The sequence below is a fragment of the Numida meleagris genome, chromosome 2 (genome assembly GCF_002078875.1).
Source record: "Numida meleagris isolate 19003 breed g44 Domestic line chromosome 2, NumMel1.0, whole genome shotgun sequence".
NCBI classification, from domain to species: Eukaryota; Metazoa; Chordata; class Aves; order Galliformes; family Numididae; genus Numida; species Numida meleagris.
In genome coordinates this window covers 32,772,629-32,792,899 of record NC_034410.1, presented here as the reverse complement: position 1 = coordinate 32,792,899, position 20,271 = coordinate 32,772,629, and the positions used below count along the sequence as shown (strand labels likewise).

General features: G+C 36.5%; 1 protein-coding gene across 1 annotated transcript in view; it reads left to right on the top strand.

Annotated features, from left to right (window-relative positions):
• Positions 1-20,271, top strand: part of HIBADH (3-hydroxyisobutyrate dehydrogenase) — an 80,102-nt gene that overhangs the window by 8,438 nt on the left and 51,393 nt on the right. Inside the window, exons 3-4 of the mRNA XM_021387690.1 lie at positions 3,439-3,548; positions 6,758-6,879. Of these exons, the coding sequence (XP_021243365.1) occupies positions 3,439-3,548; positions 6,758-6,879 (232 nt within the window). The remainder of the gene's footprint in view (positions 1-3,438; positions 3,549-6,757; positions 6,880-20,271) is intronic.

Here is a 20,271-nt window from a genome sequence, read left to right as displayed (position 1 = left end):
TTGGAGCTAATTGCAACCATTTTAAATAATGAGATAACGTTAAGATATCTGGCAGATAAAATGATGAAGTGCATCTCTTCATAATTAATTGCAGTTCCCCTTAAATAATTACAAAATCTTGGCCTTAAGTGATAAAGTAAGCTTTTCAGCTTGTTTTCCTAACTACTGTTTTAATTTTATCGAAGTAGTTGAGACCCTCAGAGATGAACCAGATCTTGAGCGAGAGGCTGTGCAAACAGAATGGTTTGAGCAGTCACTTATATTCTGAATTCACTTTCTGCAGTGAGATCTCTTCACTGTGCCTGCCCATTTGGGTAACTTATTGCCATAGTAATAGAATCTTTAGCATCCGCCGCAAGACTTCGTGTGTGATATTGAAGGTGAACTATAATGCTCTGAGAGCCAAAGGTATGTTTTAAGATCGTAAATCACTAATAGAACACATGACTAGGCTTAAACACAAATAAAACACACTTAAAGAAAATATTTGAACGTAACTTCCTCTTTTTGATCCACAGGTGTAAATCCTATCTCAACAATTTTTTCAGGACTTAGAAACTTGTGGGTCCAAGGGGCCTTGTAGAAACTGATGTAGAAGGAACATTGGGCTCTAAGGACTGCTTTTTCTTTCGTCTGGCTGGTAGGGTAAAACTATCAGGAATGTTACAGAGGTGAAAAGATGCCCCCCAAGAGACAGTAAATGTCCTTAAATGTCCATTGTTTAAAGTCAGTGCTACTGCCAAGGTAGATGGAAGACAAGGATTGTTTGATTATAAGACTGCATATTGTACGACTCCAATTTCCTTATCCTCTGAAGTAAGTACTGGGAGGTAGTATATGTAAGGAGGCAGCCACCTGCCTGCTCATGATGACTGGTAAGGGAAAAACTGGCTGAGTGGGAGTTATTCACCCCTCTAGCAGCTAGGGTGAAACTTGGGGAAAGTTGCAAGATTACAAACGGGAATAATGAGTAGTACTGTGAGCAAGTGAGCTTCCTGCACTCTTGTTCTCTACTGTTTTGCTTTCCTCATAGTTAACATTTTCTTTCTCACAGTGTTGTGCATATATATTACACTTACTTTGCCTCAGTTTATGTATCTTCGAATCATATCTCAAATTTGGAAATACTGCTGAAGCCAGCTGATGAGTAAAGCAGCATAAACATGAAGCACTTTTCAGTGTATTTAGTGAGAAAGGCTTTTCAGGCAAGCAGATCTGTTAATTGACTTGCTGTAAATATAAAGAAAAAAATAGTGAAGTATTTTAGAACAAATATAAGCAGATGTACATGGTGGATGACATAAGCCAATGGCCAGCAAGAAGAAAAGTCTCTCTTATCCAACTGCATACTGCAGAAATTAGCTTGAACTGACTCATGTCAGAACATATATGGAACTTGGGCTGCCAATCTGACCTAGTATGGTCTATATTAGTAGTCAGCAATTAGTATTTGGTATTTTTTTCAAAGTTACATTCATATTCATAATAACTTCAAATGCTTAAAGTTTTTAATAACATCCAAATCATTCAAGTTAAATTATAATTCTGAGACATAAAATTCCAAATAAAAAAAAAATGTCTGCTGCATGTTGAAAGAGCTAGATAGGTTTCCTCTGGGGTTGTTAATTACATTTGTACCAAAATGCCAAGAATGACAATTCCCACTTTAATTCCCACTTTTTTGCTACCTACTTCAAGGTAGCAAAATGATTTTCCTTTGTCTGATTGCAGAAGCACTGCCACAGTTAGTATGCATTCTTAATCTCATTTTTTCATTTGAAAGACAGTTTTGTATTTTGAAAGATAGGAATGGAAATGTGAATTTCTGTGTAGATGACTACTGTACTATGTCTTCTATCTGTTTTGCCTCAGCTTTCTTTATATCTGCCAGATAACAATAAAACAGCTTCATCCTATCTATAAAGCCAAGTAGAATTATGAGACTGTTACAATTTTTAAGTTGCATGCACAATATAGCATTTTTCAACTTGCTGAAAGATGAAAGTGGACCACAGCATCTTCATCTGATAACTTGCAAACCTTTGAGAATACTGGAGATAATATTTTCAAATAAGAAGAAGTGTATAAATCCAGGTTCTAATTACACACTTCCTCTCTACTCCTCTAATAATACACATTGGGACTAAACTGAACCAGAAACACTCTGAACTAAAGGCAAAGGTGTCATACACAAGTCATAAAATTAACTAATCAGGTATAGAAGCTTTTCTGCTTATAATTGCCTCATTTATTCTTCCTAATGTTTGTTCTTTGGGCTAGGATATGTTTCCTTTAAGTATCTATGTATGATACCAGATGTTTTACGTAGTATTAACTTATACTTTCAAAACAAAATGTACACATTTTAAGTCCTTTTTTATTTTAGAACTTTTTTACAGTGAATATAGTCTTCCCTTCTTTTACTTATTTTACAATAATAGCAGTCAAGAAGTTATCTTCTTGTATTCCAGAACTACTTTAAGATGTTATTCATCATTTCTTCCAAATGTGTACCAAAAAATGCTTTATTTGGTGCTAAGACCTTATGAAAACATTGTATATTAGAAGATAATATATTTACATAAGTGCCTTTAGTATCAAAACTAACACAAAATGTTAACAAATGCCTGTAGGTATAAACAGATAGGGAATGGTGAAACAAGGTCATCGATTTGCTCGTTTGTATGCCTTTGAGAAAGGAATCAATCTTTACGAAACTTTTAAAGTGCAATTTCTTAAACCCTAATGCCATGTAGAATGGAAATTCTGATTTATTCATACTGAATAATAAATGCATATAAAATTGTACTTAAAATATTTCTTAAAAATTCTAACAAAATATTTTTCAATTTGTTTAGACATTTTGGTGAATAATGCTTGAGCTGATAATTTTTTCTTTAAAAATGTCAACTATAATATTTCGAGAAACATCATTTAGTTTATCTGATGTTATTTATGGTGAGGTTGGAGGTAAGTCTTTTTTTTTTCTTTTTCCTCAGTCTTCCTCTCTCAATACAGCATTGGAAGAGAGGAATTCAAGAACAAGAAATTCCAAAAGATTGGGATCCGAGGAAAAAAAAAAAAGATTTCTGTGATCCTTAATGTTGTTCCTACTTAGAAACGTAGAGCAGTATTTTGTTTAGAGAGATGTTTTAACGTGACTTGAAGATTCATGAATGGATTATGAACATCTCCACTGATGGATGTTCTGGAGGAACAGAACATCCTTTTCTAATTTTTTTTTGTATTTTATTTTTATGTTACTAATTCAAATTAATTGACATTTCCATTATAAGGGCAGATCTTGTGTTCTAGTCTTTTTACCTAGCTTAGTTGTTACCGATGACTTGCAAATACTTAAACTCTGCAAATGTTTGGCAGCTCTTTCTCAAAAAGTGGAAGCTTACTTAAATTTTTTATTTTTTTTTTCTTTTAAAGGTGACAGATTCCCCAGCAGATGTTGCTGAAAGAGCAGACAGAATTATTACCATGCTGCCTTCAAGTCCCAATGCAATAGAAGTTTACACAGGAGCAAATGGAATTCTAAAGTAAGAATTTACTGTAGTCTAAAAAACTCCCTCTTGTACTCAAGTCACTTTTACAGTGTTTGTCAAATGATAGCTTGCAGTGGAAATGCTAAGTCAGGACTCAAACCAGTGACTGAGCACCTGGTAGGAAGGCAGGGCCAACCCAGAGGATCTCAGGTGCAAGCAATGTACCTGAGTGACTAGAAGGGGTGGATCCTGGCTCCACCCCTTCCCAGACTTCATTTAAGGGTGGGCAGTGGAGGCAAGGATCTCTCATCTGATCTCTCTCTAGATGAGAGATCCTTGCCTACCTGAGAGTCTCCTAGGCCTTCAGAAGGTAAGCAGTTTCTTTCCCTTATTTCTGTTTCTCCTCCTGTTGTGTCTGAGTGAATCCTCGCTTGCTGTGGCCTGGGATCTTGCTGCTCTGCTGTCTTGTTGCTCTTTTCATTGTGTTACGTAGATATTGCTGTAACTCTTACAGTGCTTTCAGCACACTTAACTCGATGTTCTCTGTTTTTTCATTATTGATATTTCTAATTATGTGAGAAATTGTTTTGATTGGCTTGTGGCTGAAATCAAATTTTATTTCTAGTAGAGTAGCGATTTATGTGAATTTGAGATGGCTGACTTAATTAACTTCTCAGTTGCACATGTCTCTTACAGGTAAGGTTATGCACTGCAGACAAGTGCAAGTAGAATAGTTGCTGACAGTAATTATTTATACTTTTTTTTTGGCATCAGATCCTGTAAATGAAATTCTCTGAAGAGATGTCATTGTTTCTCATTTTAATAAGAGTGTGTTAACATAGAATAGCTGACAAGACTCTGTTAATTTCAGCTCTTATTGTCTGTTGTTTTGGCAGACTCACTGTTGAGTCAGTTCTGAGATTTCTGGATGAAAATGAATAGTAAGGTTTATTGAAAATTCTTGAATCTACTGATATATATCACAGAAAACCAAATTCTCTTATTGGTTAAACTACAGTAATATCTACGTCTGTTCATACCTAAGAGTGAACATCAACATTACAGTTGATTCCTTACTTTATTAGAGATAATAGGCTTTTCTGAGTATAAAAGGAGATTTAATCAGCTTCTCATTTTAGCCTATTGAAAATACTTTCCTACACAGTTATTTTTAACAGTAATATTTTCTAAATAGTTTGAGGTCTCGAGCCAGGGGTCAATGGTTTTAATGGATCTTCTAGAGAAATAGTAGACTATAGGGTTGCCTCAAGATTCAGTCTGTCTTATGTTTCACGATAAGGTTCCTGAATACCTGAAAGGGGAGATGCTCTTCTTGTTCCCCAGAACATGAAATTTGTCTGTTTCAAAGACAATTAGCTTCAGATTACTAGCTTTGTGTCTGACTGATTTGACCAGCAGGGAAAAAAAATATAAAAGCAATTTGTCTGAAACCTCAGTTTTGCTTTGTTATTATTTTTCAAATTCAGGTAGGCTTTATTCTTCAGATCTGGGAAGAAAACTGCTTCACTTCAGCTTATCTTTCCCTATTTCTTAATCAAGAAAATATCTGAAGAGTTTCTATAATCTCTAGCAATGGTTTTAATGGCTTTTGTGGAGGGATTCCCACTGAATCTAAAATCCATTATTTGTAGAGTTCTAATAATGGAAATAGTTCTGGGACTTGCTGAATTAATGAATGAATAGTATTTTAAAACCTTTTCTGGCCATGTGTACGTTGCTTCTAGCAAGATCACTAAAGCCACTCGTTACCTGGATCTTGCAAGATCTTACTGCTATCCATCTTAATAACATAAAGGAAGAAACATACATACGTACAGATGACAAAAATATGTAGGTCTTCTAAAACTGATGAAATTATAGTTATTGATTGAAGGCTATATTAAGGTGCAGTGGCTAGAAAATTAAGTAGAGGAGAGTGCTTTCTCTTTTCTCCTTCCAACATAGGAAGTAATAGTTGCTTTCTTCCCTTACTGTCTATAGTTTTATATTCTGTGCAAAGCAGGACTGAGCAGATCTATGTCTCTGTAGCTTAGACCTTTCAGGGAAGATGGGTAATTGGATCAGCTGCATAAATCTGGGCAAACAGATGTGGGAGAACTGTATCCAGGATGGTAGTGCTTTGAAGACTGCTTGGCAGTACTTACTGCCTGCATTATACCAGTTAATACAGTTAATCTTCTGAGTACCCTGAGCAGCCTGATCTGGTGGGTGGTGGCCCTGCCCATGGCATGATGTTGGGGCTCAGTGATCTTGAAGGTCCCTTCCAACCCAACCCATTCTATGATTCTTTGACTACTACTTGTTCTATCACCAGTTACCTGGGAGAAGAGGCCAACCCCACCTTGCTACAATCTCCTTTCAGGGAGTTGTAGAGTGATAAGGTCTCCCCTGAGCCTCTTCTCCAGGTGCGGAAAGGCTCTTTGTCTAGTGTAACATGTCGCTTTAAATTACTCACCTTTTTATGACTTAGAAATTATGCTCTTTGATTTCATAGTGCTTGTGGGTCCAGTGGATGTTAAATAATAGTGCAATTGAATAGAAGGAGGGCTAAAAGTATAGAGTTTTTTTATTGTTGTTGAAGGCATTTTAAAACTTAATTGACTTTTTTAATCACCTATGCAACTTTTTGTGTTCCACCATTTGAGATACAATTTATCTGCATAAAATTATTGCTTGTCAGTATGGAAACTTTTCTATATGCTTTGCTTTGAAGTCTGTAATGGGCTTTTGATGTTCAAGTCATGATCTTTATGTAAAATAAAGTATGAAAATAATGCAGTCAGACTCATCTGATAAGATGCTTAAGATACTGTATATATGTTAATATAGTTTTCTTTCCATATGAAGTTTTAAGCAATATTAGTTACATTCTAAGCAATGGAACTAAATGCTTAAATATATCTTCAATGATCTGTATATGATAAACTGTTAAAGCTTGTAAGATGGCAGGCTTTGCTAGTTGTTTTTTTAGAATAGTATTTAGTAAAAATATATATATTTTGTGTGTGTGTGTGTGTGTGCCTGTGTGTTCCTAAGTATTCTGGTCTTACTGTGTTCTGAGTCATTCAAACTCAGTGTAGTATACACACCCAGGAGTATGTATGCTGAGCAGACCTTGCTCAGTAGACTTTAAAACTTTGTTTAATTATTAGTGTACACAAAATGTGTATTTATCATGCTGAGGAAACTCATTGCCATGGTAATTGTACCAGATATTTAATAATAATTAATCTTTATTTTAGGAAAGTGAAGAAAGGCTCATTACTAATAGATTCCAGTACTATAGACCCTGCAGTTTCAAAAGAATTAGCTAAAGCAGTTGAAAAAATGGGAGCTGTTTTCATGGATGCGCCGGTTTCTGGAGGTAAGTCTTTATTAACAGTTTACCTCGGATGAGTTGTCTTGTTAGCAATCTTAGCTGCCACTCTGTGCCCTTGTTGGTACAGGTTGCTTTTCTTGATGTATGTATAATATTTTTTGTTTCATTACATTAAAGAAAATGCTGTCAGTTTTGTGTCATGGGCAGGTATTAACCTCTGTCGAAAGAGTTTAATGCTTTCTGTGAAACAAGGCTCAATTCTGTTTGTCTCTCATGCCTGAAGGCAGTGCTGTAGCAGTAAAGGACCTCAAGCCAATAAACCAGATCTGTCAGTGCAGTGTATTTTTTGTTGTTGTTGTTCTTTGATGCAGTTGTACTACAGACTTCTTTGGAGAAGTTAAAAAGGCTGGTGTTTAAGTTGCTTTAGGAATGTTTTTATCCTCCTGGAATTTTTGTGAAAGACCTGGATTAACTGAGTTTTCACATGACACCATGGCTTTTAATTTAGCTTCTTTCAGAAAAGTGTTATGATGTGTGTTCATATCACTTCAATCTCCATGTGTTTATGTCTGCTAGGGCAAGACTATTTGCTTATTGTTAAGCAGTTCTTTTTGTATAAATTAAAGCTAAGAGAAGGAAGAGGAGAAAAAAGGATTTCATTGCCAAGAAACGAGGGTAGGAGCTTTCCTCTGGTTCGTAATAGTTGAAGTGTGTGCATGCTATTTGTCTTATCTTGAAGTTGGAGAATGCGAACTACTGATCTGAGTACTGCATCTATTGTAAGCAATAATTTAGAGTAGGGAAGTCTTTTCATTCTGTGGATGAACAAGAGCAGAAGCATAAAATTACGGTTTCAAAAACAGAACTATAGTTAATTATTGTTGTCATAGAATTATCTAAAACTCCTGGAATTGGAAGATGAGGGAAACCCATTTTGTATGGGGGAAATCTTGTTTTGCTTTTTTTTTTACAATTGCTCAAAAAAATTAATGTGAATGGCTTTCTTTATTTTACTGTCTTAATTAAAATGATTCAGTTAGTTACACCTGAAAGAGAATAAAAATGCAAAGGATATGAATGAATTTAGTTTTACATCATTTATCAAAGGTATGATGAACAAGCTAGGAAGTGTGTACACTTCCTGGAAGTGGAATTTCATATCTACAGAATGAGGGTAGATGATGGGGGGGAAAAAAAGGTTAGATTTTGATCCTCAAGTGAAAACTGAGGTAGGATTTGGCAATACATTAGAAGGCAAAATACTCATCTCAATTCTAATATGAATACAAAGTAGGAAGAGCCAAAGGATATTCAAGACGATAATGTGGAAGACAGGATTCTAGCTTCCAGCCAGAATATTAGACGTTGTTTTATAAAGTTAAGTTGTCAGCAGAGGAATAAAAAGCATGGAAAAAATGTACGTTGTGGGTGGTGTGTGTATATATATGATCCTTTTCTTAATATAGCATAGCCTTATTATTCCTTGCGCAATTCTAACATCTTTTATGTGGTTCTCTTAATCCCTTTCCCCCAAATATGTTGTTTATCTGAGGGAATTACTTAATTTTTTGACATGTCTGTAGTTTGGTTTTTACTGATAATTTTTTGCTTTAAGGCTGATTATGCTATATAAAGAAAGAAAAGTTTGATTCCAGAACAACTCTAGCTGTCTTCTGGGTTTTATTTCTTGGGAAAATGTTAGTGCTGAGACTAGGTTAATATTACACAATACTCTTGACTAGTCTGAATACAAATGGCTGTTTTGGTGTTTAGTGGTTCATCTAAATACAAATTATTTGCTGTTTGATGTGAATTTCAGATTAAGTGATATTCTGAAGGAGGGAGAAATATTAGAAAGACTTATATTTATCTATGTGAATGCCAAATAGCACACTGTTCACATCATGTTTAAAGAGTGGCCAGTTGCTAGAAAACTTGGGATTGAGTATGTCAGAAAAATCTTCAAATCTTCTCCTTTGGTTTTTGTCTTTCAAGACCTAACGCATCTTGTCTTTGGGGGTATTTTTGTGTGTTCTGACTGCATTGTTGGCTATTAGACAAAGCACTAGATGAGAAGAAGTAAGCTCAGCTCTCCTAAAAATGGGTAGATCTTGTTCTCTTACTGTAAGATGCAATAGCCTTGGCAGGAGTGGCAATGAGGGAATGTGTGGGATGAAAGAGGAACCAGCGAGCCTAACTGTCATTATATACCTTTGTGCTTACTAGTTGTTACTGGCAGGTTATTCCACTTGTGTTTTCAAGTATTTGGGGCATGCCTACTGGACATTAATGTTAATCTGCGCTGTAATGAAACTCTTTCAAAAACCAAATAACACTTTGAAAATTGCTTGATCTATAAACCTTATGGAGGAATGCTAGTGATTTTATTCCTGTTCTGACACAACAAATAAGTATTTTAAGGCCTAGAGTTAGAGCCAGATTGTAGTGGCTTGTTTGCAACCTTACTCCTTTAAGACTCTTTCCCTCAATCTCTTTCAGGTGGGCCTATGCTGCCAATACAGTAATGCTGTGCTCTTTGTATGATTGGCCTATAGCATTTACCTGCAGCTTACAGTCAAGACCCATTAAGTGGAAGCTAATGCACCTTGTTACTATAGCATTATTTTGTATCGACTAACTTTGGAAAATACTACTTATCCCAGTAGGTGCATACAGATTATGCTGCTAATGCTGTTTAGAGATAGCACTTGCTTCGTCCTGGGATTAGGATTTCTTGGTGTTCAAGAGAAAGCTGTGTCACAGTAGTGCTGCCCTGCTTTGTGAGCTCTTTGCGTGCATACATGAATGAGAAGATGTCTTCAAAATCCATGTTTGTTTAATATTTTTTAAACCTAGTCCAGCAAATCTATAATTTTATAAAGATTATGTTCTGCAACTTTCTCTGTGTAAGAGGCTCTTAATGCAGAAATTATCACAAGCATATCTAAAGTTGACTTCCGTTGCCAGTGAAAGGAATACCATTGAGCAAGAGGTCTAAATTTAGCCTTGAAGATCTAGGTCAAGTTACTCTTCTCACTGAAAGTTTAATTCTCACTGTGCAGTTCAGAGCGAACTCTTCTAGGTTTTTTGCGGGTATCACTGTAACAGCAGTCTGTTTGAATTCAGTACACAAAACAAACTGTCTAACAGTAGATAAAATGTGGATTATTTTTTAATTTCCAGTGTGATATCTTCATGTTAAGCACAGTGTTCAGATGCAGTCTTCTCAACTTCTTTCCCCTTCCATCAACTCTTGAAATTTTATCAGCTCCTGTGTTGTTCAAAATGTTGCACTGCATTTTGCTGGAACTCCACAAAAAGATGTCAGCTTGATTAGTGTTTATGTTCTTGGAGTTACAGATCTGTAACTGAAAACTGTTTAAGTATGGTTCTCTAGAAACTTAGGTAGGTCTTTCCCTTCACTGTCTACTTCAGCCAAAATAGGAGTCAATAAAAATGTCAGGCTGCTAATTGTTAATAAGAGCTGTCATAGGGAACTGGAGTTGTGCTAAAATGGCAATAAACACATTTTTTTTTGTAGGAACCATGGGCTGGAGTCTTTAATCTAGCTGTCATTTCAAATATTTCATCTTGCAGTAGTGCTTCCATAAGCTCCAGCTAACTATTAAGTGATGGAAGAAATATTACTAAAAACAATCTCAAATTGAGACTTCTGCATCTGATAATGGAGTAAAATGTGAGACCTGGCAGCATGGGTTGCAGGCTTACTTCATGTTCAGCTGGATCTATCCTTAACATGAAGTAAAACAATGCTTAGAAATGCTGTAGAGATCTTTTGATTTTGATTCTAAGATTTTATACTTTTAAGGAAGAATAAGGACACTTTTTCAAAACTGGAGAAGTGAATGTGTGTCAATGGTGTAATTTAACCTCTTCCATCATGCCATTTAAACAGGTCAACTAGAAAACTGTTGAATGTTTCTCTTGATCTAATGCTGAAGGTTCAGTGCATTGTCATCTCCAACAGAAGCAGAGACTTACAGGAGAATTAGGAGTATGTCTTTGTACATTCATCCGTGCGAAGATTATTTGAAAGATTTTTCATCACTGTTGTCTTAAAATAGTAACAAGTGATTCAGACACTGCAGCTCTGGCTTATAAAATATATTCTAATAAAGCATCAATGATCTATTTGTCATAATAAAGCTGTTTTTATAGACCTGTCTTTGTTGGAGAACCTCAGTAGAACTGCTCTTTAAACTGGCTTTCCCAGGTTGGATCCTCTTTATTCCTTGAGCTTTATGCACTTACTTTTAGAGAAATTCAGTATTATGAATTCATGGCAGTTGGTTAGTTGAATGGGAGCAGTTTTAAACTAAAGGAGGCAAGATTTATATTAGATGTCAGAGACACTTTTCACTGAGAGGTTGGTGAGGTGCTTAAATGGGCTGCACAGAGAAGCTGTGGATACACTCCGGAAGTCTTCAAGGCCAGGCTGGATGGGGCCTGGGACAGCCCTGCCCATGGCAGTAGGTTGGAACTGGATGGGCTCTTGAGGTCCCTTCCAACCTAAACCACGCTATGATTCTAACATCTCTAACTTGAGAGATTATATACTTTTTTCCTAGACGGAAGACATGAAATAAGGAATTCTCTGTATTCAGTGGTGGGGAGTTTTTGTTAGTATTTGCCTTTTTGGCCTATTCATGTAGTGATTGGAATATGTGTTAGGAGCTTTGAAACACAGTCAAGAAGAAACCTGCATTGTTATTTCTGGATTTATGCTTTTAAAGCCTGTATATGCATGTTCATGATTGCTGCAATGTTCTCTGTGCTCCCAAGTATAGCACTTGTACCTCACTTCTTCCTCTGCTCCTCAGTTTCTCTGTTTATATTTTTGTCAAATGTTTCTGATCTTAATCATTTTTCTGCAAAGCTTTGTGATTTTGGGACAGTAGTAAAAATTGCAGTGTGCACCTTTAATATTAAAGGTATCATGGAAAATGTTATTGAGTTTCGCTGAGACTTATTTGAGGCTAAATTCATGCAGAAAGTAACGGATAACAGAAAGGGAAATATCAGACAAACTACCATTGAAGGAGACTGAAACGACAACGAAGAAATGCTTTTGAAATCTGAGATGCTTAAAAAGCTTCTGATTCCTAATACCTTTAAAACTATTTGAAACTGTTTAACAGTTTTTACATATGTCAAAATAAAACTTGCTTAATAGCAGTCTGTTTTCTTGGAGAGAAGAGGGAAAGGAGTGAAGATCTTAAAATATCGACATCGTTGAAATGACCCGGAGGAAATATAAATGCTGTGCAGAAATCACTGTGTTGGCAGCAGCTTCCGTTGCAGAAGGACTAGTTGGCATGTTTACTGATGTGCTAACTTTGAGCATATTTTTCTTCTGTGGTTGTGTTATGCTTTTTATTTCCATTCTGTGGAAAATGCAAAAGATAGTATATAACAACCAAGAATAAACAGATTTATTGAGAGTGTCATCTGAAAATGTTCACTGGGGTGGAGACAATCATCAGTCCTACAATGACCTAAGGGGTGGAATGACCGATTTTTATTAAAGTACAGTGTATATTTTGGCTTTAAAACTGTGTGTAGTCTGGCCAACTAGTGACCCATGTGTAGGGAAACATATCTGTCTCCATTTATTCAAAGGTGTAAGGATGAGTTATTCAGGGAGGCCCAATGGGATATAACCAGGAATAATAGCCTGGAAATTATTAAGGAAAGAAAAATGCATGCTGTGTCTACCAGGAAAAACTTCCTAACAACATTCTTCACACTCTGTGGAGTAACTTTCCAAAGGGTATGGTTAAAGCCAAACATCTCAACATGCTTTAAACTGTACTGGGCAAAGTGCTAGGAACTATTCTGCAGGGAAAATGTGTTAACTGGCAGAGGGATGGCTACATGATCTAATAGGTCTTTTCCATCTCTAATGTCTGCAATTTAGTTGTGTACTCACACATGGTGTTCAAAAACAGTTAAAAGAAAATTGTCCAGATGGAAGTTGAAAATCCCTGTGACACTCTTTGAAAAAGAGCAAGGGATAACTGTGGAACTATGGCCAACATTCCTTTTCTCAATAGAACTGTTTCTAATATCCATGGCTGCATGTGAACTGTTACTGAATTCCTAATAGCTGCTCTGTTTACTTGTGGTTCATCCCATCAAGCATTTAGGGAGACAGTAAGAAAGTTCTTCAGATTTCAGCCAGTCATAAGTCCTAGGAAATGAAAACTAATTTTTTTTTAGATTTGATTGCTGCTTCTAGAGAACTTCTAAAGCTACAGAGGTGCAGGTGGTGTTTGGAAATGTTTCTGGAATGCATTGATGACTCTGAAGCTTTCTACCAGATATGTTGTTTTTAAATGTCCATGAACATCTTCTTTTTCTGTTTTTGCTCATTACATAGTGTGTTGCTTGAAGAGTGTATTTTTCATCTAGTTAAGGAGCCTAGCACAACTCTTGTGCTTGGGATGGTGGGGATGATCAGGGCCAGCCTTTAGTAACACCCTGTATCGTTCTGAATCCTACTTCTGTACTGCACTAAATGTGGGTGGCACACATCAGGACCGAGCCCAACACCATGGCACACTGGAGCTAGCTGGATCAATTGGAGCAGGTAGCACTGTGTAGAACTGGAAGCACACTGTGCCTTCACTGCAGCCTTCGCCTTGAGGACAATCCTCACCAGCTTAAGCACTGGTGGTGCCCCGGAGATAATGCAGCTTATTCTGAACCTTAATGAAAAGCTATTGTACTTGCAACAATTCAATGTTGCTTTCAGTGTACTTTTTCAGCCTGCAGATGCAACTTCCTGTTGTTTAAACAAATAAAATAACCCCGCACCAATCCAAAGAAACCTGACTTGGTTAAGTGGGTGTGGTCCCTGAAGAGTTAATATTACAAGTTTTAATTTGTCTTACTCTGCAAAACACATCAGTAAGTCTTACACTGAACACATAAGAAGAAACATTAATATCCTAAGTACCTGAACCAGTGTCTTGGGATGCTTTCGTGCAAACTAATCCTTTGGAGATGACTCTTTTGTCAGCCCCATTAAACACACACTATTTTAAAGCAGTGGAATAAAACAGGTGGGAGAAACTTTGCTGTTGGGGCAACTGCCCTTCATCAGTAATGCAGAGGCCTCTGAGGCTAGTCTTTAAAAGTACAGTGTTCATTGACCCTTGGCTGAATCCAAGATTAGTAGGAAGAAATGAAAGTTGATCTTCAGTTGCCCCTCATCTGAATGATGCTAGCATTATGAGTTACTTCTGTTTTTAAAATCATGGTGATGAATGAAGTGAGGTGGGGTTTAGATGGGAGAGCCATTGTAAGTTGCTAGCTTGCAGAAAGTTGTCTTGCAGTGGAGTGCATCTTTATGTTTTGCCAACTTTCTTAAGTTATGCCAATAAAAAGAGGAAAAAATGGCCTATTAGAATTATTCCCTCTGCACTTTAAACAAATACCTGAGTATTAATCAATTTTTTTTATTTTAGTATTGCCAGCTTTGAGGCTATTCAGCAACTTAAACTCTTGCTCTTGATTAATTCTCAGAGAGCACACAGGAAAAAAACAAGATTTCCTAAAACTTTCTGCTTCAACTGCCTTTAAAAAAAAAATCTGTTATTTGTATGATTAAATAAAAGCTTAAGAAAAACAGTATAGTCTCTTACTGTTGATACACAGTTAGAATTCAGCTGTGAGCACACAAACTGTGTAAATGCTCACTTCTCAGTTTCTTCAACAGTAATTAGTCCTGTTGTCTCACTCCTTCCATCTCCTCAAATGCAGAAGACAAATGAGTTCCTGAATTGAAAAGATAGAGCTTCTAATTACAGTTCTCTTAATGCCAAGCACAATGTACAACCTGAATTGGAAACAAAATGACTCACTACACTGTATTTGACCTTCAACTTTAACCTTTAAAATGTAGTTACCTATTTCATTCCTTTAGTTAACTTAGCTGGAAGAACAACTGGGGAAGAATATTAAATTTGTCTTCAATAAAAATGGGAGGAAAGTGTAAAACATTGTGTATCACTTTATTAAGACCTTTATGTATTTTAAATCACATAATGATTTGATGGTATCATTATATGGTGTTTAACTCTTCATAAATTTCTGGGGCTTTTTTAATATGTAATTTAGATTATTGGCAATAATACTAATCTGACATGATTATTACTCATTTACTTTATTTTTATTTTACTTTGCTGCAAACTACTACATCCTAGTTGCTCTGCAAATATGTAGCTTAACCACGTGCAATCAGAAACATGTTTTTTGCTGTCCTTTTGTTTTCAATCTGTGTATTTCCTCTGCTTTCTGAGAATATATGGTAGGAATGCATGGCTTGTGGCTGTTTGTGTACTAGCCACAGTGAGTACAGAGAAGATCACTTGGGCTTTGGCTGAGGAGTGTGCTGCTTGTGTTTCATTTATGTTAGATCTCTTGGTTTTGCTTAAAATATGACCTTTCAGTAGTCAGTATAAATCTAGCTTTTAACTATTGATAGTCCGTAGAGGTATATGACTATATGTAGTTTGCTCTTCAGACTTGGTTGATTTGCGATCTTCCATATTTGTCTAATATGAATCTATTTCCCCAAATAGCTACAATTGCTAGTGGTCTAAAAACAGTGTGAGAGATCTGCTATGTAATCTTTTCCCTGAATGATGTGTTGAGTATGCTGAAAGAATGGAGATTTTTCTTTCTCTTTGAGAATTTAGTGGGCAGTTAGGAGAGGGAAAAAAAAAAACCTTTTTGCTTGCACATTATCAACACATGAGGCCCTGTTAGAGCTCTGTTTTAGAGCTTTCCTGTCTCTAGAGATATTCATCTTAGAGTTTACATTAGTGGGAAGCTATAGATGATGACAGGGTAATGTGAAGGTTTTGTAGTGGAAGACCAAATGAGAAGCTGATGTGGTTCTGGCAAACAGGAGAACTTCCTGAGCTGGAGCATCCTCTCATTAGCCTTGGCCTGAATCTTGGCTTTCTCTGATGCTCCCGCCCACTCCAAGATTGAAGTCCCACAGAGAACACTAATAGCATTGCTCACTGCCTCCATGTGTCATGATAAGGTGTAAGGCTTGACTGCTGTGGGACAATGCAATAAATGTTTCCCAGGGCCAACACAAATGTACCTGAAAACACACATGTTCCAGTGCTGAACAGAACTGGACTGCAGGAAAGCATTTCTATTAGTGATGAAGTAACTGATGTAATAAAGAAGATGGTGAATAATTTGTTACTCTTCTGTTATTGACACTTTTTTTTGTACTGTACTAGTATGCTTAGCAATTCATACTGCTGAAGGTGATTACATACACTTACTATGTATGTTGTTTTCCTTAGCACACAATTACACCAAATTTGAATGGAGCGTGTTTTGGTAACAGGGTTAAAGGACCCTTAGAAGATTGAAACAGTAGGCAGCAAAGCTTGTTAAGGAGGTTTTATTTTACAAGCCCTCAAGAATTCAGAATATGGCTTGCTTACTACTTAAAGTCCAAATGTCCCTTATAGGCTCTGATTCAGAGCCAGCATCAAATCTATGCTGTACTTGTCTAAAAATCCAAACATGCACTCTTGGCCCTTACTGTTTACTGAATCAGAACCCTACTGTATCCACTTGCACTGTATCTAATTTGTCATTAGTTGACCACAAAAACTAAAGTTATTTATATGTTGGCACCTAACAGCTCCACTATAGTTAAGGGTCTGTTGGCATATCCATTATGAACCTTCCCTTTGAGAGGTTTATAACTTGGTGGTTTTACTTTTGCTTCAGGCTCAAATGCCCCATTTTCATCCAAGCACAAATTCTTCTACAGAATTTCATTTAAATCAGTTTGGTCCTTCTTTATTTTAGAGTGTAAAAGTTGGGGAGTGGAAGGGATTGTAGCATTTAATTTTGGTTTCAGAAACTTTTTGGTCAGACTATATAATGAAAGAAAAGTGCTTTTATTACTTTTTTTTTTGTAGGCACTTAACCCTTCCTTGAATGTGCTGAAGTTATTAAAACCATGCTTTTTTCAAGTTGCTCCCAGTAATCATGTGCCAAACATCCTTTCCCACCCACCCGCCCATCTTGTCTGCCTCTCCCAACAACATGCTTTGAGGAAGCATCTCCAGGCTTCTGGCACTGAACAGTTTGGGGGAAGTGGATGCAATAACATACAGTGGATGTTCTGCTGGGAAGCCTGAAGCCAGCCAGTACAGCAGAGCAAACAGATGGAGTTTAATTGGAAAAAGACAGGCCAAATGCAGTTGTCAGTCAAATATAGCCTTATGTGGCTAAGAGTGGCCTTTGCTATGGCTCTGCCGTTGCTTGTGGGATGTGTGTGAATTACTGCTTGGATGCAGTAATCCTCTCAGTCTGAAAGTGGTGTGCATTACCATTTTCACATGCTCCTGGATGCTGAACCACAGAGGCATTTTGGCTCCTTCTAGTAATAAATTTTTACCAAAGTACTGTAGTATTATGCTAATTAAATTCTTGCCACACAAATAACATATCTATAATGACTCAGTAGCACTCATAGTAACACAGTGCCAGTGTTCTTTTACATGGTGGTTTAAGAATACAAAGGAGGAGGACTGTGTACAGCGAGACAGAAGCTTTTATTAGACCAAATAATACAGCTGAAAATAGAAAACAAGTCTTTGAGTCAGTTCTTTCATCACATTATGCAAGAAGCAGTGAAGTACAATAGCTTTTGTTTTCTTTGCTATTGAATTACACAGAAGAAAAAGCTACTGAGTGGAAAACAAAGTGGGAAGAGGATATGTGGTTTGGCAACTTATTGTGTCCTCATCATTTTGAGGTCATCTATTTCAGGTAGTACATGTGGATTTGTAGAGTGATTCTTACTGATTGGACAAACACATAATAAAACTGCTTTGTGTTTTGTCTTCTGTCTTATTGACAAGAAAGAAAACAAAAGCAAGACTAAAATTAACTGTGGAGGTAGATATCAGCAGCTTTCTGAACCATGGGCCACTGGATCCCACTGAAGCGTTTGAGAGTCTTCCACATCTTGTTTGTTTTTTTTTGTTTTTCCTAGCTCCAGATGTTGACAAATTCATGTGTTCCAAATCTTGAATGTTTTAGAGACAACTCATTTCAAATTTTGTTCGTTTATTTTAACTCATTAGCCTTCATGTTTAAAAGCACTGAAACTCTGGAAACAGAAGCTTCCAAAAGCAGAAAAGGTCACAAGATGTATGATCAGGTCACTATCAAAACTTTTAAGTAACAATGACACTGATATTTCTTTACTGTTTAGAATCAAGAAACTTAAGCTATGTGCAGTCATGGGATGCTATCATTAGAAGTAGCTAGAGATTAGCCTGTAACTGAGTACGTCTGTAAAGCTCCAGTGCAGCATAAAACTCTTTAAGCATCTGGACCTGAGAGGTTGTGAGGTTTGGGTTGTTTTTTTTTTTTTAAGTAGTTCAGCAATAAGGGAATGAGGTAGATCTAAGAGTATTAGTTATTTAGAAATATCTTCTATCCTGAACTAAACGCAGAGGATTTGTTATTTGGTGTCACCCATATCCAAGGATTTATTGTTTTCTATTTTTCATATCTAGCCTTGTTGATACATAATTTAAACCTTGTTGAAATATAATTTGACACAATGACTTCTACTCCTTTTTGCCTTTCTTGGAAATGGGATAGTATAGTGTTACAGTTTTATGGTTATTTCCAAAGCAATGTCTCCTTCAAATGTGATCTTGAAGCAGAATCATGTATGCTTGGCCAGTTATGTTTCATTACTACTGTATGTACATCTCTTCACCACAACAATATTAGATTCATTTTAAAATGCTGTCCCTCACCTCCTAGTTTTATAACTGAAGCGGAAATAATGCCCGTTTTTCCCCCTTCCCCTGATCTACTGTGTTATGTATTGTGCTGTTTTTAATGAGGTCACAGCTGGGAATGAGCATTCTTGAGTCTCTGTTACTTGATTCTGTAACGACTTGAGTATCTTCTACGTTGGCTCATGAAATAAAACACATCTTCTAAATTCCAAATGTTGCCCTGGATTTCCAGTGACAGAATATAGAGGACTTCTTGGTAGAAAGAGAGCTGGCGAAGGTTTATTAGCTGAAAGGTACTTGTCTGTAAGTACCTGGCACAGACTGCAGTTGCAAAAGAAGCAACTAGGAGTGTTTCTTTTAATGATGTGTGGCTTTAGCACGGAGTTTTTACTGTTCCTAATGCTCATGTACGTTGCTGAAGCTACACAACTTCGTCTGCAACTTTGCTGAGTCTCTAGGAAACTATCTTACCTATTCATGGTCACTTGCATCTGTTGCTTCAACTGTATCTTACGTGTTTTTTCTGACAGCAGTATAATGTGGAAATAGTAAAACCTGGGAGGTGATCTGTGCAGCACTTGATTACTTTGCCTCCCTAATCACACAGTCCCTGTGGAAACGAACAAATGTAATTGTCAATATGAATAAGTACTACAATGAGATAGAACTCTGTAGTTTTCTGTGTTTAACCTGCATGAAAATCAAGGATGGAGAGGGAGGAATTTAGTTCAGGCATAAAGCCGCTGTATTAAGTGTTGTACACTCTTGTCTTTTTTCTTAAATAAAAGCAAGCAAACTTAAAAAAAAGGATGGAAAGATGTGTTTTATTTTTTGGTGCCTGTTCTCATATATTTGTAAAACCCTCTGTAATATTTCTTCCAGTGTTTAGAAATTGCTAATATTGGCTCACATTTAGCCTGTGCGTTGTATGTCCATAATAGAATGACTATCAAAAGGCATACAAAAAAACATTACAGGCTGGTATCCCTGTTTATTCAAACAGGAGAGTATTTCTTAAAAATATATGCTGTGACTTGTATGTCCTATAAAATGGAAGTTACAAAAAAGACAATAAATCTGGTGTGTTTGGTGATAATGGAAGTACTATCATGAGATACAAGTAACTGCTGCCTCTTCTGATAGTAATTTCTATTATTGAAATAATGCAACATAATCATAACTTCGTATAAATTACAATGTTTTAGCTAGTAACTAATAATATTTGAATGTTTCACCTTCTTATTATGCAAGTGATGAATGTTCCTCATTACACTGACTCCAAGTGCAGTTGGTCAGCCAGAGGTTTCTTACTGTGAGCTTCTTCATTAGCAGAAATGCTCAAAGATTAATTTTCTGGACTTTTTTCTTGTTTTCCCTAGTATTGTGGTATCTTTTAGACTTCTTACTATTGTAGAAAAGTAAATAAGGATTAATTGCAGTTCTCTGCTCAGTGCTAAGCCAGATACTTTGCAGAATACTGTCTTCAGGGTCTCTGCCTTGCAATGACCTTAACTTGACCTAAAATTAATACTTTCTGTAAGGATTGCAATGGCTCAGCCTCGGAAGGGTTCTTGTCTGTCACTTTGTGGTTGCTTTGTGTGCATGCATGTGC